The sequence below is a fragment of the Lolium rigidum genome, chromosome 1 (assembly GCF_022539505.1).
Source record: "Lolium rigidum isolate FL_2022 chromosome 1, APGP_CSIRO_Lrig_0.1, whole genome shotgun sequence".
Taxonomy (NCBI): Eukaryota; Viridiplantae; Streptophyta; class Magnoliopsida; order Poales; family Poaceae; genus Lolium; species Lolium rigidum.
In genome coordinates, this window is record NC_061508.1 from 269,076,378 (window position 1) to 269,093,903 (window position 17,526).

The 17,526-nt window shown below is 41.5% G+C and overlaps 2 protein-coding genes and 1 non-coding gene across 3 annotated transcripts; all 3 read left to right on the forward strand.

The window, feature by feature from the left end:
* The first annotated feature begins 408 nt into the window (after positions 1–408).
* Positions 409–605, forward strand: LOC124685602. Its single transcript, XR_006997580.1, has one exon. It is a non-coding gene; the product is annotated as a U2 spliceosomal RNA (small nuclear RNA).
* A 277-nt stretch (positions 606–882) lies between these two features.
* Positions 883–3,327, forward strand: LOC124693985 (cysteine synthase-like). Its single transcript, XM_047227157.1, has 7 exons — positions 883–1,041; positions 1,348–1,475; positions 1,684–1,886; positions 2,129–2,254; positions 2,394–2,552; positions 2,724–2,917; positions 2,992–3,327. Exons 1-7 carry the CDS (start codon positions 952–954, stop codon positions 3,115–3,117), a joined length of 1,026 nt encoding a protein of 341 aa, XP_047083113.1. The 5' UTR covers positions 883–951; the 3' UTR covers positions 3,118–3,327.
* A 4,257-nt stretch (positions 3,328–7,584) lies between these two features.
* On the forward strand, positions 7,585–7,938 carry LOC124693969. The gene has a single exon (XM_047227156.1). It carries the CDS (start codon positions 7,585–7,587, stop codon positions 7,936–7,938), a length of 354 nt encoding a protein of 117 aa, XP_047083112.1.
* Positions 7,939–17,526: the final 9,588 nt, after the last annotated feature.

The following is a 17,526-nucleotide window of genomic DNA, read 5'->3' on the forward strand; positions in this document are numbered from 1 at the left end:
TCGTTCAGACAGGGCCTTTCACTCTGTTACTTATTTTTGCGGGATATGAGTCTGTTACTTTGCATTTTAGTATACTTCATTAGGATTTTTATAATCTCGTGTCTGAAGAAAAGGAATGCTCTCAAAGCTCAGACTCGGAGTACTCCAAAGCTCAAGAGAAAAATCTGAGAAAAGCAAAGGCACGACAGGGAAAAGGAAACTGGGTAACAAGGGAGAAGCCCATGCTGTAACTCGGCAAGGCCTGCTACGGGCTCTCAGATTCGGGCCCAACTTAGCAGGCGCGTGCGGGTGGCATCGCAGCAGGGGAGCGCAGAAGAGCCGAGCAGGTTTAGTCCCACCTCGCGGACGGAAGCAGCAGCGCAGGGCAACGGAGGCTATATAAGGAGACCCGGCTCCTCAATACAACTCATACCTTTCTCGGCCTTTTGGCTAAGATCAAGTGTAGTATCTGTTCTTATCAGTTTAATATCTGATATGTGGGCCATGTGCCCACAACGATATTAAATTTATTTTTTGTGGGGGAGGGCCCACCACAGTGGCTTGCCACTGGGGTCCTCAGGTGTTCCCCGGGCGTTGCACTACTGCCCGGGTGTGGCGCACCCCAACCAAATCTGAAAGCAAATTTTGGTTCAGCTTGGTGCTATTCGACTGATTAAACTGGTGAAGCTTGTGTCTGCTTTGAAGAGGGAACGCGCGCTGGTTTTTTTGCTGATATGCTAGTCGCAAAGGAACGGATATTTATAAGTAGATTTCTCTGTCTCGGACCGGCGTGACACGGACAGCATCCCACGCATCAGTGGTCTGCACAGCCTGCAGCACCACTATCATCCTGTATGCTGATGGGGAAAGCTTATTCAATTCGTTTTGGATAAATCCCACACACCCAGCGCCTTGGAAGAGCTGGAGCGGGAGGCATCAATAGTCAACAGGCAGAGAAAGGTGAGGGGAGGTATGGCAATGGCAGCGGAGGAAGAGGGGAGGAAAGGCATCCCGTCTCTCCTCTCCTCCCGGGAGGAGAACATCGCCTCCAACGTCACCGAGGTGCCGCAATCCTCTCCTCCTCTTCGCCCCAGACCTCTCCTCAGTCCTCTCTTTTAGGGAATGGTTAGGTGATGCTGATGTTTGTGGCTCCCCTTCTTGTTTTCAGTCAAGTTTTGCTTCCTTGTTCAGAATTTTTTTAGGTACTAATATGAACTATAGAATTATTGTTCTTGAATTAGTACTAGAAGAATATGAGTTCTTGATTGGGAAGAACTAGTTAACAAGATAATCTTTGATAGTGGATCAGTATGCATGTAATTTTATCATTTATTTCTTGATGCTTACTTATGTAGTACCTTTCTTCAGCTCATAGGTTGGACGCCACTTGTAGAAATGAAGAACATTGCTAAGAAAGACGGCATCAAAGCTAGGCTGGTTGGGAAGATGGAAGCATACCAACCCCTTTGCTCGGTTAAGGACAGGAGTGCTCTCCGGTGCGCGAACACAATCCATCATTGATTTATAATTCGCTCTTGTAGTTAGTTCACTTACTGAATTTATGTATCACTTCTTAAAAAAAAACTGCAATTGATGTCTTCAGTTACCTAAATGAACAATCTAACACCGTTCCGATTTCTGAATATAAAAGAAAAGAAATTGTAACCAACCGTAACTCTAGTACTGCGTGCAAAATCTATGCAGAATGATCGAAGATGCAGAGGAGAAGGGCTTGATCTCTCCTGGTGTTACGACACTGATCGAGCCAACGAGCGGCAATATGGGGATTGGATTGGTGTTCATCGCTGTTCAGAAAGGCTACAGGTTTATCGCTGTCATGCCCGCAAAATATTCACTTGACAAGCAGATGCTATTGAGATTTTTGGGTGCTGAACTGATATTAACAGGTGCGGACAAGGATTTTTCAGCACCTAGAAATGGTTTGAAACTCAGTTACTACTTAAATACTCCTCATTTGTAAAGTTCCTGACAAATATTTCTTCAGCTGAATTGCAGATTATTTTTGCTTCTATCTTGTATTTGTGCTAGCTGTTTATGTAGTTTTAGCATATTGACGGTTACTGATTCACTTGCAGAACATCTACACTCTGATAAGTGTTAAGTAATGTATGTCTCTCGTGTACGGCAGATCCTGCAACTGGGTTTAAGGGAATGATTGGCAAGGTGGAGGAGCTGATGAAGACTATACCAAATTCTCACTGTCTTAATCAAGTAACCAATCCAGCAAATCCAGATGCGCACTTCAAATGGACCGGTACTAATATCAGAAAAAAGGCATCTTTTCATGTTTTACACCTATTGTGATTCGTTTGTTTTGGCATGATACTCTTGGGAATGATCATTTTAAGGGAATGATCATTTTACTCCATTGCATTTTCTGAAACAAACTTCAGGACCTGAGATATGGAAGGACACAGCAGGCAAAGTGGATACGTTTGTCGCCGCTGTTGGTACAGGAGGCACATTGACAGGTGTAGGTAGGTACCTCAAGATGAAGAATCCATCCATAAAGATAGTGTGCGTGGAACCTTCAGAAAGCGCTGTAATTTCAGGTAAACCCGTGACAACATTATGTACTAGTACTTAGTCTAGAAAAAGTATGCATGTACCAGTTCCAAGTCAGGGACTGTTCCACACATAAAAAATCTGAGTTGTGAGTGATTTAGTGTAAAACCTTCAGAATGTACATAACATTAATCAGAAGCGTTTGCTGTTCCATTCAGGTGGTTCACCAGGGTCACACAAGATTCAGGGTACAGGGGCAGGTTTCATACCGGAGGTCCTGGACACATCGGTCATCGATGAGGTCGTGACGGTAAGCACTGAGGAAGCTATGGCAATGTCTAGGAGGCTGGCCAAGGAGGAGGGGCTGCTGGTTGGCATATCCTCCGGAGCAAACGTAGCTGCCTGTATGAAGGTAACTGACTGCTGATCTGAACTTACCAGGTTACATAGATTGTCATCTAAATGGCTGTGCCGTTCTGATTTCAGATTGCAGAGAGAGAAGGGAACGAGAGGAAGATGATTGTTACCATATTCCCCAGCGCCGGCGAGAGATACATGAACTCTGATCTCTTTGCACTTGTTAGGGAGGAATGTGACAACATGAGCTTTTGATGCATTGGGCAGCTCTCATTTGCATGTAACAGTTCCAGCAAATGTGCTATTTTTTTTTCCTTTGTAACAAGTGTCAGCCCAAGGTCTCTTCTTTCTCTTGGTGCTAAGCAGAGCTTGCCTTGTTGACCGAAAGAGATGGTATGCCAATAAAAGCTTGCTATCTTTTCCGTAGGATAATAATAATAATTTAATACAGGGTCCACTTTACTACTGGGATCGAGATTTGAAAATATTGTTACTGGTAAAGGAGGACACTTTATTGATTAATCCACATGTAGTTCATCACAAATACTACTAGCCTGGTTGATCTCCGGGACTACATCAAACCAGGCACCTTCAACAGCATCATCCGCGGAATGATCGAGAACATGAGCCGTTCTATATATTACAGACATGGTTGACAAAAACACATGAAACAAAAGCAAACTTAAGTCAACTACTACTCGTATAGTATACCGTCTTCTTTAGTTTCCAGTGTTACTTTTGCAATTTGGATTTGAATTTCTGTGATATCATTGATACATGTTTATCTGGATCGTCATTAGTTATGCAGAGGCCGGGTGTTTCGTAATAAAGCGCCCTTTATCGAAAAAAAAATCTGGATCGTCATTTTTTTCTCGAATCTTTCCGTGACTTTTAAGCGGGACATGCCAGGGAGTATATGATATTCAAAAAAAAATCAGCAATTGGAAACAATTTTGAATCTGATTCATTTGCTCAATGGCCTAGGTCAGAGGCATGCAGCTCGCACTGCTCAATGCCTCAGGCAAGGTGTCGAGGTGTCATGCCAACGTGTCACTTGCATCCGCTGACCAACTGACCAGAGAAGACTGTTTCCTTAAGTAGCAATGCCAAGATTGTTGACACGGAGGAGAAAGTCACGGTGTTTGTTACTAGTCCTAGCTACCCGGGGTTGTGGAAAGAGTGAAGATCGTTTTTAATTGGATGGACACAACTGATAAAGTTTGATTGGAAGGAAGTTATGATGTTAGATCAGAACCTCACTCTCACTTGAAAACAGTACCTATCATGTCCAAGTTGGATTGGGGGCATATAATGAGTTTTTTATGGAGAGCTCAACATTACAAAAAACACGTAAAATGCATTCATCAAAACAAGAATTTGATATAACGTAACCTCATGGTGCCCATTGCATAATGAGAGAACAATAGCCATGACCGGGGGAGTCGACAAAAGAACAGGGAAATTATGTTCCTCTTGAAGATTACCATGTGGAGATATCACTCTCCATGGTGTTCATATAGATGCAGACGTTGTAGTTTCAAAGAGTTTAATGCTGATTAATGACAACATTTTTTTTAAAATCATAATAAGATCAAATGTAGTAAATATTTTTTTATAACACTAAAACATATGTCAACCTCACGAATTTCGATATCATGGATAGCTATGATATCATAAAATATATAGAGTTGACATAAAAACGTCAACATTTAGTCATTTTGTAACATGGATAACTATGTCTGAATTCCATCCCAACCCTTGCCAGGTCGTCATCGACGATTATGGTCTTGTTGGCCTAGCCTACAATATTGGGTGTTGTTTCATTGGATCATAGAACGCCTTTGGCACCGGAAAATTGAATGTAGTTGTACTCCATGTGGTTCTCTCGTCGCTTATGGCATGAACACGTGGGATTATTAGTCGTATCGGTGTTTATCTAAACCGTTGGTCAACTGTAAACCCATGTAATCCCTCTGAAAGCTGCTACTTGTCATCCCATGCCATTTTAGTTCACCGACATATGCCGCGCTGGGCAGAATTGTCAACAAGATTGTACCTATAGTGCGGGAAAAAGCCCCCCCCCCCCCATCAGCCTCTGAAGATTGCCATATGGAGATATCATTTTCCATGGTATTTATATAGATGCAGATATTGTAATTTCAAAGCATTTAATGATGGTTAATGTCAGTACATTTTTTATTAAATGTTTTCATACTAAGATCAATTGTATTAATTTTTTTTGTAGTACTAACACATGTCAAGTTCACGGATATCAACTTGCAAGGTTACAGATAAATATATTGAATTGACATAAAAATGTGAGCATTTAATCATTTCATAACATGGACACTATGCTTGAATTCCAGACCAACCCTTGCCCCCACAATGGGGTGAATAGGAGCTACTCAAAGTTTTCATCTTTTCAATTTTTAGGCTTAAGCGACAAAGTAAATGTGATCAAGATAAAGTGAAAACCTATATGATGCAAAGAAAAAGAAACACATAGTAAACAACTTGTAACAAAGAAACAAGCGTAAACGAAAGAGGTAACCGCTGGGAGACACGAGACACGAGATTTGTTTCCCATAGTTTTTTCCAAATAGAAATACGTCTACTACGTAGGAGAGTGTGGTGCCACAAAGGCTCCACTTTGTTCTCCGATGAACCCACCACAAAGGTGAATCCACTTCAACCAGGTGGTGCCGGTCAAGATGGCTACCAAACCTTCACACAAGGTTGATGCATGACTCGACAACTCAACCGGAGGCTCCCAACGGCATCACGAGGTTCAAAAACACCAAGAAACTCTATTGTGTAATTTAAAATTATAAGACACATCAAGATTCAATTGGTCATAGTAGTTGAGAGACTAAAATTAACAGACATGGATGGGTGTGTATTTGACAAATTAAAGGTCGCTGAGGTTCAGAAATATATCTCATTGATGTTGCATGTAAGTTAGTTAAAGTCATAGATTAGATAAAATCAGCGGGCTGAAAAACTTACGATGTGGACAGTCTGCCTAAAGAGATGTCATGCATATCCACGTATAACTTTCTTTGGAAATGTCTTAGCGGGGTACGTATTCTCGAATAGCAGTTATCATAATTTTCAGCATTAAAAACAATTGGTGCAAAATTATTTTGGCTAGCTGAAACGATTGGGGACGAAATTAGTTTTGGTGCTTTTGTTGCACATGATTTAATTGTGTAATTACATAGCAGGTTGATGACTGACAATTAAAAATGACGACATTGAATTGGATAAGTAAAAAGATGGATGATGTGTCTAGCTTGCATATGGAGATAGTCTTTTATTTATTTATACATCCTATGAGTGAGGGGTGACATGGACAATTGGATAGTTGAAAAGAATTAATGGTGTGGATAGCTTTTGCATGTTGAAATAGACAATCATATATAAATGTTAATGAGTTTTACCTTATAAGATATATAGATAGGTATCGCTTGGCTTAAATCTTGGTCAACGAGTACTCCGGTGGTTGGAGACTTTGCTGCCTTGCGATTTTTGTTTTTGCGAAACATAGTATGTCTGATGTATTTGTAAGCTGTTTTTCTCCAGATTGTATTTGATTGGCTCTTTGGAACTGTTGTATTGTGATCCAAATTCATATACTAAAGGGAGGCTAACTTCTGACGAGCGGAGCGAGGCCTGTCGCCGGTAGGCTTGGGTCGAAGCGTAGCGGAGTCTGAAGTTAGCCCATACGTCGTGCCCTGCAGGGACGCCTGCGAAGGGGGGTGCGGGGGGCGGCAGACCACGACGGTACGGTATGGATCGTTGGCACCGCCTATATATATATCTTGTAAGCCGCCGGTTAGGGTTTATCAGATTATAAGATAACCCACGGTGTTTGTAAACACTTCCCGATATAGTGAAGTTTTGCTGGCTGACATCCGTCGTTTTTTTTTCCCTTCTGTGTTGGAAGGGGTTTTCCGCGTTAAATCTTATGTCTCCGTTGCGTTTACCTTTATCGTTCTTCGTTATTTGTTTGTCACTTTTATAACAGAAACATCATCATCAATTTAAAGCGGGTGCAGTAGCAATACCTTTCTCTTCTAAGAAAAATGAGATAATGAAAAAATCGCTGGTAATGCGGTCCACTATACGCCCTAATTTCACGGACGGAACGAAGAACTTCGTCAGCCATTAATGAATTCTGGTGTGACTCTGATCGGTGCCGACAGTCCTCGCAACAGACCCATAGTTTTGCGTCAGTGCCGTTACTGAAGCAAAAAAAGCCAAAATGCGAAGTTGCTTTCGTCCCAAAAAGCAGCATTTATGCAACGGAGAAAGTTGGAGTCCTGAATGAACAGATGCTTACGGATGCTTCCTTGAAAATGCAGCATCGATCTTGATCTCTTTCGGTGCTACTACCATAGTAGCGTTGCTGGCCAAGGCCAGGAAATGTGGAAGTGCTAGTACCACACTAGAACTCGGAAAGCTGGAACAGAACACGACTGTTCGGATCATATGTCAACAGCAGCCATGCTATCTGTAGTGTCCATAAAAGTAGTCAGTAATCCAAAGCCGTTGAACTCCCCACTCACAACTTTGGGGGGGTACAACGTACGATCAGATAAGGCGGGTACTCCTCCTATCCTCTTCCGCGCTCCTACAAATTTAAGAGCTAGCGAGGCCTGCATTCATCTACCATATAGTATACCACACCATTCCTGCCCTCTTGGTTCCTCCGACACACCAATGGAGAGGTCAAGGTCCTGCACAGAGAAGAGCGGCAGCAACAACACCCCAGCCAGCGCCGTCACCGAGCTGAGGTGCTACAGTTCTTCCTACGTCACGCCCAAGAAGGCAGCCGGCACCACATGGCCGTTTCCTGCACCTTCTTCCATTTCCTCGTCGGCTGCGGCGGCGACCGGTTCGAAGGTGAAGACGTGGAGCGGCGGATTCGTTAGTGCCCCGGCGGAGCTGCGGCGGAAGGGGAGGGTGGCGGGGTACAGGGTGTACGGCGCGGAGGGGAAGGTGAAGGTGTCGCTGAAGAACGGCGTGAGGTGGCTCAAGGGCAAGTGCACCCAGGTGGTGGACGGCTTGTGGTGAAGCCAAGGTGCAGATCGATTAGCTCCTTTTCTGCCCGGTAAATATTGATGTACGTACGTGGTATCACCTTCTCCACATGCCTAGAATCGCGGGGCTAATGCATCCAAGATCTTAAGATGATATTCTTAAGCTTTTTGTGTGTAAGTAGCTACTTAAATTACGAGAGAATGTAGTGCCTCGTTCGAAATGCTACCCCGTTCCAAAATTTAACCTTTTAGGAAGCTAAGTTTAGCTTTCTAAAATACTTATATTTCTGAACGGAGGTAATAAGACCATCTTCAGTTGCATTTCCAAACCATTCTCTAAAGAGATTTAAGGGCTCCGGAGTAAAAAAAAAAAGCGCCCACCTTCGCACCCAAAGTCTTTTCGGTCCGGCACGATCAGTAGCGCCTACCAATCAAACGGCGAACATATTTGAGTTCACTGCCATTGAATGCATTTTAAAATTATGCATATCGGTGTCGGGAAAGTTGGGAAATACTATTTTTAAAACTGTCAAATAAAACGGAGATTGCTAGGATCATGGAATAAAATACAGTGAGAGGATTTTTTTTGCGATGCTTGGAAGTATCGACTGTGGTCATGGAAGAACCGTCCATTTTCTTGGTAAAGTTTGTACAAAGGGCATCACAGCTGTGTGGTATTTTAAGCTGTGGCAGATCAAGACATGTGAATTTGGCATTCTTTCTTTGATATGGTGGGATCGTGATATCCACGTGCTACAATGTTCTCCGGTGTTTGCTAAACTAGTTGAAGGTCATGCTCTAGCATGCAATATGTGTGGTCATGAGACCATCTTCAGTCGCATTTCCAAACCATTCTCTAAAGAGATTTAAGGGCTCCGGAGTAAAAAAAAAAAGCGCCCACCTTCGCACCCAAAGTCTTTTCGGTCCGGCACGATCAGTAGCGCCTACCAATCAAACGGCGAACATATTTGAGTTCACTGCCATTGAATGCATTTTAAAATTATGCATATCGGTGTGGGATTCGTTGCATAGAAAACAAAAATTTCCTACCGCGAGAACGCAATCCAAGCCAAGATGCAATCTAGAAGACGGGAGCAACGAGGGGATGATCAAGACTCACCCTTGAAGATTTCCAAAGCCTATAAGAGTAGGCTCTTATTGCTGCGGTAGACGATCACTTGCCGCTTGCAAAAGCGCGTAGAAGATCTTGATCACGGTGCCACGATCGGGCAGCACCTCCGTACTCGGTCACACGTTCGGTGTTGATGACGACGTCCTTCTCCCCGTTCCAGCGGGCAGCGGAAGTAGTAGATCCTCCTCGGAATCCCGGCAGCACGACGGCGTGGTGGCGGTGGTGGTGGAGAACTCCGGCAGGGCTTCGCCTAAGCGTATGCGGGAGTTGTATGTGGAGGAGAGGTAGCTAGGGTTTGGGGAGAGGGGGCTTGGGCGCCGGCCACTTGGGGGCTGCAGCTAAGAGTGGCTTGGTGTGGCCGGCCCCTCCCCTATGCCCCTCATTATATAGGTGGAAATCCCCAAGAGTTGTAGTCCAAGTCTTCGAATAAGACCCCAACAACAAAACCTCCCATAGGTGGGAAACCTACTCAAGGGGGGAGTCCTACCCAAGGTGGGACTCCCACCTTTCCCTTAGGTGGGGTGGCCGGCCACCTATGGTGGAGTCCACCTGGGACTCCACCCTTTAGGGTTTGGCTGGCCATGCAAGGTGGAGTCCCTTCGGGACTCCACTTTCCATGGTGATTTCTTCCGGACTTTTCTAGAACCTTTTAGAACCTGCCATAAATGCACCGGATCATTTCCAAACTTGGAATATGACTTCCTATATATGAATCTTATTCTCCGGACCATTCCGGACCTCCTCGTGATGTCCCGGATCCCATCCGAGACTCCGAACAAAACTTCGAACTCCATTCCTTATTCCATATCTACTTAAACGACATCAAACCTTAAGTGTGTCACCCTACGGTTCGCGAACTATGTAGACATGGTCGAGATCTCTCTCCGACCAATAACCAATAGCGGGATCTGGAGATCCATAATGGCTCCCACATATTCAACGATGACTTAGTGATCGAATGAACCATACGATACCAATTCCCTTTGTCACGCGATATTTTACTTGTCCGAGGTTTGATCATCGGTATCGCTCTATACCTTGTTCAACCTCGTCTCCTGACAAGTACTCTTTACTCGTACCGTGGTATGTGGTCTCTTATGAACTTATTCATATGCTTGCAAGACATTAGACGACATTCCACCGAGAGGGCCCAGAGTATATCTATCCGTCATCGGGATGGACAAATCCCACTGTTGATCCATATGCCTCAACTCATACTTTCCGGATACTTAATCCCACCTTTATAACCACCCATTTTCGCAGTGGCGTTTGATGTAATCAAAGTACCTTTCCAGCATAAGTGATTTACATGATCTCATGGTCATAAGGACTAGGTAACTATGTATCGATAGCTTATAGCAAATAACTTAATGACGTGATCTTATGCTACGCTTAATTGGGTGTATCCATTACATCATTCACATAATGATATAACCTTGTTATTAATAACATCCAATGTTCATGATTATGAAACTAATCATCTATTAATCAACAAGCTAGTTAAGAGGCTTTACTAGGGACTCATTGTTGTTTACATAACACACATGTATCAATGTTTCAGTTAATACAATTATAGCATGGTATATAAACATTTATCATAAACATAAAGATATATAATAACCACTTTTATTATTGCCTCTTGGGCATATCTCCAACGAGTCTCCCACTTGCACTAGAGTCAATAATCTAGATTACATTGTAATGTACCTAACACCCATGGCATTCCGGTGTTGATCATACTTTGCCCTAGGGAGAGCTTTAGTCAACGGTTCTGACACACTCAGAAACGTATGTATTTTGCAATTCATTTGCGTCTTCACGCATCACTCATTTTCCAAATGAGTCGGCATTAAATATGTTTGGTCTTCTGGTGGAACCTTAATTCCGCGGTCTGAAATATGTCACTAATATTGTCATACACAATATAGCTTCAAAGTTCTGACACTATCGAAACTACACCAAGTTCTCAAAGAACCTCTTGACTTAACATCCTCAGTCATTGTCAAAACAATGACATATTCTGCCTTCGTTTGTAGAATTCGTCACAACATTTAGAACTCATCTAAAGCTAGCATAGACAAATTCTAGCTCATTGTGCTACCTTTTAAACAACACTTAGCCTAATTTGAGATTGAAATTTTATTTTTATATGTGACCAAACTAATATCGTTGCAACACCTTACAACGATTTGTCATTACTCATACAAAACTATATATCCTTGGTTCTTCTAAAGTACTCAGGGATATTCTTTACTGTTTATCTAATGATCATCACATGAATCATTCTGGTATATGCTCCTAACCATTTAGAGCATAGGACATCTGATATTGTACATATTATTCGTGATCTAAAATCACTCATGTGTTTTTACTCATTGAGTGTCAAATACACTCAAGTCTTGTAAAACCTTCACATGAAAAGAACACCTTCTTTATATTGAACTACTTCAATATTCATTCTATGTACTTTTTTAACTTAAACTTTTATGTGTTTCAATCCATCTTCATAGATCTTGACACTAAATATGTTTCAGTTCATATCCTTTCATTAAAGTTTAATTCTCAATGAAACCTTTTTAATCAATTATATAATTATATTATTTATAATCAACGATATGTCACCTACATAAAGTATTACAAATATGTCTCAGCGCTCCCACTTAATTTCTTGCAAATGCAAGCCTCTTCATCGTCTCTGATGAAATCATAACTCTTTGATCATTTCATCCGGTGAAGATTCCAACTCCGCAATACTCACTTCATCCAATTGAAGTTTGTATTCCTATCTAGTATTCTACGGACTAGCAAAACTCTTGGTTGTATCTTGTATACACCTTTAATACACACTTCGTTAAGTAATATATTTTGCCATCCTACTAACATATCTCATAAAAGAAATATGTAGTGATTACTAGAATAATCCACATAGACTATAAGCATTGCTACGGAAGATCTAATCTTATCGTAGTCAACTCTTTGAACTTTTGTCGTAAACAACTTTTCGACAAGTCGAGCTTATTCAAGGATATTCCATCCAAGTCCATCAATTTTATAGATCCATTTACTTTCAAAAAGTATTCATCTATCTTGGATTTCATGGCGTATAGCCATTTTAACGGAGTCAGGGCCCATCATAACTTCTTTGTTTGTAGTTGGTTTATCATTGTTCAAAAACAATCCTTTGTTCACAAATCATTTATTTGATCACAAAGTAAATCATACCTACAAGGTTCAATAAGTACTTCGATCTTCATGACTATAACATTTTGTAGACATGGGAGCCATGATCGTCGTGGCCGCTTCCGGAACCAATTCCGATGCTTTGCGCTACTCGATCATTATGCTCCAGGTTCATAAACCTTATCAAGTTTTATTGTCCTCCCACTCAAATAATTTGCTAAAAACAATTTCTTGGAAATAAGTAAGAAACATCGACAAACACTTTTGTCTTTGTCTCCATAGTGGAAAGAATTCCCAATCAATTCTGTGGGATAACCAACAAAGACATTCATCCGATTTTGGTTGTAAACTTATTTACTTTATGCTATGCATTCCAAAATTTAAGAAAGGACTATTAGGGTTCATACCCATGCCATAACTCGTATGGTGTCATTTCAACGGATCATGATGATGCTCTATTTAGTGTAAAAGCGGTAGTCACTAAAGCATAATCCACAAAAATATAATAGCATCAATATTTTATCTCATCATTGACCCAACAAGGTTTGGATACATCTCTCGGATACTCCATCATCACTATGATACTCCAAGAAACGTGAGTTGTAGAACAACTTCATAACTCTCTTAGATGTTCACTAAAACTCGTAATTCAAATATTTCCACTATGATCCAATCATAGATATTTGACTTTTTCTATTACGATGATTTCCACCTCATGCTGAAATTTATTTGAATCCATTCAAATGTTTCAAATTTCTTCCTTATCGAATATATACATATATACTCAATTCATTGTTGGAAGTTTTCATGAAGTAGAAGAATCTCCCGCACACAACTATGCCCAGTGAACCACATACATAATCATGTATTTTTCCACTAAGTTAGTTGCCCGTTCAACTCTTGGCCTATGAACGATATTTTAGTCATTCTCTTTAGAAAAGATTTGCAAGCGCCAAACGATTCAAAAATCAAATGACTCCAAAAATCCATTTGCATGGAGTTCCTTCATGCGTTCCTCTCTAACATGACCTAAATGGCGGTTTCCACAAATAAGTGGAATTCAAATCATTTGCCTTATGGCATTTTAGCGTCAGTGTTTATGTATGTTTGTTTTCATCATTAAGATTTATAATAACTTATCCATCGTACATGGAGTAATGTCATAATTTGAACAACTCATTGTTTTCATTTGACCAGAGCAAAATAACAATTATTAAGTTCTTTATTATAAATTCTAAGGGCTAGATAGAATGCCAACGACGAACATAATAACACTTTATTTTTGTTCTAGACATGCATTTCTATCATATTCCTTGTCAGTCACTTAGGCCATTGTATTCTTGTATTGCGTTGTTTTGTATGACACTTCATACCAACCAATATGGTACAAATACCCAATAATTTCATTGAGTGACCAAACTAGGAATACAACCATAACATGTATATCTTTTATATACACCTGAACTAGACTTTCTAGTCTTTTCTTTTCTTTCTGCCAAAATATCTTTTGTAGTTTCTCTTTTAGTTTTCCTCATTCTCCTTCAATAACTTCTAGGTTTGTTGGTCAAATACCAATAACCTTGAGGTTCTTACTTTGAAGTTGATCATCATATGACAAGTGTTTCAGATTTCACTATTAGTAACTTTGTAATATGATGAACAATTTCACTCATAATTTTTATCCATCATATCATGACGACTTTTCCGAGACCATGTCTGTACATGCTAGGCTCGTAAAGTTTAACCTCAGTATTCGCATGTGCAAATCTAGCTTGCACCCGTTGTATGCACACGTAGAATCTATAACACCCGATCATCACGTGATGCTTCGAAACGACGAGTCTTAGCAACAGTGCATACTAAGGACGATTACTTCATGGATATGCGAATATTGTTAGTGCTCCAATAGTTGGAGGATTGGGACGCCTTGCATCTTCAACCTTCGTACATTCCCATAAAACTTATGAGTTTAGGTAGTCTCACCAAATTATATTCTATCATCTTGCAATAAGGTCTTAGATATCACATATATCTCATACCTTGATTATTTCTGAAAACTAAATTTTCAGCTCCTTACTTTTCAAACAGATTAGAACTTCAAGTTTCATGCAGACAAGATAACTTTAGGTACTAATTGAAACCATAGCTCTTTGAATCAACAATGTGAGGTTTACTAAAAGTTTGCAATAGGACTTAATCATTTCTTGATTCTTTAACAATACGGTACCAGTCCGTAAAGTTTCTTGTCAGATTTTAACAGTATTTCTATCTCAATTATAAGACTAGCGCTTGGTAGAAAACGGATGCCAATACTATAAATTAATACAAAATACTACTCAGACTATGTTTATGATAATTAGTTCATGTTTTAATCTAATTACTAATGAACTCCCACTTAATACAACATCTCTCATAGTTGTTAAGTGGTACACGATCCACATCCACTACACCAAAACCGATCATCACGTGAGATGATGTAGCTTCAATGGTGAACATCAACATGTTGATCATATCATCCATATGACTCGTGTTCAATCTTTCGGTTTCCGTTGTCCCGAGGCCATGTCTGTACATGCTAGGCTCGTCAAGCAAACCCAAGTATTCCGCGTGTGCAACATGGCTTACACCCGTTGTATGTGAACGTTGAGTCTATCACATCCGATCATCACGAGATGCTTCGAAACGACGAACTGTGCAACGGTGCATACGAGGGAAGAACACTTTATTATCTTGATATTAATGTGAGGGATCATCTTATAATGCTACCGTCGCGATCTAAGCAAAATAAGATGCATAAAGGATTAACATCACATGCAATTCATATGTGATATGATATGGCCCTTCAGTCTTTGCGCCTTCGATCTTCATCTCCAAAGCACGGACATGATCTCCATCATCAACGGGCATGATCTCCATCATCGTCGGCGTAGCGTCAAGGTCCATGGCGCCGTCTTCATGATTGTTCACCTCATGTAGCAACTATTACAACTACTTTGAAATACTACTCAACATGAAATTTAAAGACAACCATAAGGCTCTTGCCGGTTGCCACAATACAATAATGATCATCTCATACATATTCATCATCACATCATGGCCATATCACATCACCAAACCCTGCAAAAACAAGTTAGACGTCTCTAATTTGGTTTGCATATTTTACGTGGTTTAGGGTTTTCGAGTGAGATCTAATCTACCTACGAACATGAACCACAACGGTGATACTAGTGTTGTCAATAGAAAGAGTAAATTGAATCTTCACTATGGTGGGAGAGACAGACACCCGCAAAGCCACTTATGCAATACAAGTTGCATGTCGAACGTGGAGCAAGTCTCATGAACGCGGTCATGTAAAGTTAGCCCGAGCCGCTTCATCCCACCATGCCACAAAGATGCAAAGTACTCGAACTAAAGACAACATAAGCATCAACGCCCACAAAACAATTGTGTTCTACTCGTGCAACCATCTATGCATAGACACGGCTCTGATACCACTGTAGGGATTCGTTGCATAGAAAACAAAAAATTTCCTACCGCGAGAACGCAATCCAAGCCAAGATGCAATCTAGAAGACGGGAGCAACGAGGGAATGATCAAGACTCACCCTTGAAGATTTCCAAAGCCTATAAGAGTAGGCTCTTATTACTGTGGTAGACGATCACTTGCCGCTTGCAAAAGCGCGTAGAAGATCTTGATCACAGTGCCACGATCGGGCAGCACCTCCGTACTCGGTCACACGTTCGGTGTTGATGACGACGTCCTTCTCCCCGTTCCAGCGGGCAGCGGAAGTAGTAGATCCTCCTCGGAATCCCGGCAGCACGACGGCGTGGTGGCGGTGGTGGTGGAGAACTCCGGCAGGGCTTCGCCTAAGCGTATGCGGGAGTTGTATGTGGAGGAGAGGTAGCTAGGGTTTGGGGAGAGGGGGCTTGGGCGCCGGCCACTTGGGGGCTGCAGCTAAGAGTGGCTTGGTGTGGCCGGCCCCTCCCCTATGCCCCTCATTATATAGGTGGAAATCCCCAAGAGTTGTAGTCCAAGTCTTCGAATAAGACCCCAACAACAAAACCTCCCATAGGTGGGAAACCTACTCAAGGGGGGAGTCCTACCCAAGGTGGGACTCCCACCTTTCCCTTAGGTGGGGTGGCCGGCCACCTATGGTGGAGTCCACCTGGGACTCCACCCTTTAGGGTTTGGCTGGCCATGCAAGGTGGAGTCCCTTCGGGACTCCACTTTCCATGGTGATTTCTTCCGGACTTTTCTAGAACCTTCTAGAACCTGCCATAAATGCACCGGATCATTTCCAAACTTGGAATATGACTTCCTATATATGAATCTTATTCTCCGGACCATTCCGGACCTCCTCGTGATGTCCTGGATCCCATCCGAGACTCCGAACAAAACTTCGAACTCCATTCCTTATTCCATATCTACTTAAACGACATCAAACCTTAAGTGTGTCACCCTACGGTTCGCGAACTATGTAGACATGGTCGAGATCTCTCTCCGACCAATAACCAATAGCGGGATCTGGAGATCCATAATGGCTCCCACATATTCAACGATGACTTAGTGATCGAATGAACCATACGATACCAATTCCCTTTGTCACGCGATATTTTACTTGTCCGAGGTTTGATCATCGGTATCACTCTATACCTTGTTCAACCTCGTCTCTTGACAAGTACTCTTTACTCGTACCGTGGTATGTGGTCTCTTATGAACTTATTCATATGCTTGTAAGACATTAGACGACATTCCACCGAGAGGGCCCAGAGTATATCTATCCGTCATCGGGATGGATAAATCCCATCGTTGATCCATATGCCTCAACTCATACTTTCCGGATACTTAATCCCACCTTTATAACCACCCATTTACGCAGTGGCGTTTGATGTAATCAAAGTACCTTTCCAAGCATAAGTGATTTACATGATCTCATGGTCATAAGGACTAGGTAACTATGTATCGATAGCTTATAGCAAATAACTTAATGACGTGATCTTATGCTACGCTTAATTGGGTGTATCCATTACATCATTCACATAATGATATAACCTTGTTATTAATAACATCCAATGTTCATGATTATGAAACTAATCATCTATTAATCAACAAGCTAGTTAAGAGGCTTTACTAGGGACTCATTGTTGTTTACATAACACACATGTATCAATGTTTCGGTTAATACAATTATAGCATGGTATATAAATATTTATCATAAACATAAAGATATATAATAACCACTTTTATTATTGTCTCTTGGGCATATCTCCAACAATCGGTGTCGGGAAAGTTTGGGAAATACTATTTTTG

Excerpts from the sequence above, each read along its gene's own strand:
- LOC124693985 (XM_047227157.1), top strand. The coding sequence starts at position 952 with ATGGCAATGGCAGCGGAGGAAGAGGGGAGGAAAGGCATCCCGTCTCTC. Across the intron at positions 1,476-1,683 it reads AAGGACAGGAGTGCTCTCCG|AATGATCGAAGATGCAGAGG; the intron begins GTGCGCGAACAC and ends AAATCTATGCAG. Across the intron at positions 2,918-2,991 it reads ACGTAGCTGCCTGTATGAAG|ATTGCAGAGAGAGAAGGGAA; the intron begins GTAACTGACTGC and ends TTCTGATTTCAG.
- LOC124693969 (XM_047227156.1), top strand. The coding sequence starts at position 7,585 with ATGGAGAGGTCAAGGTCCTGCACAGAGAAGAGCGGCAGCAACAACACC.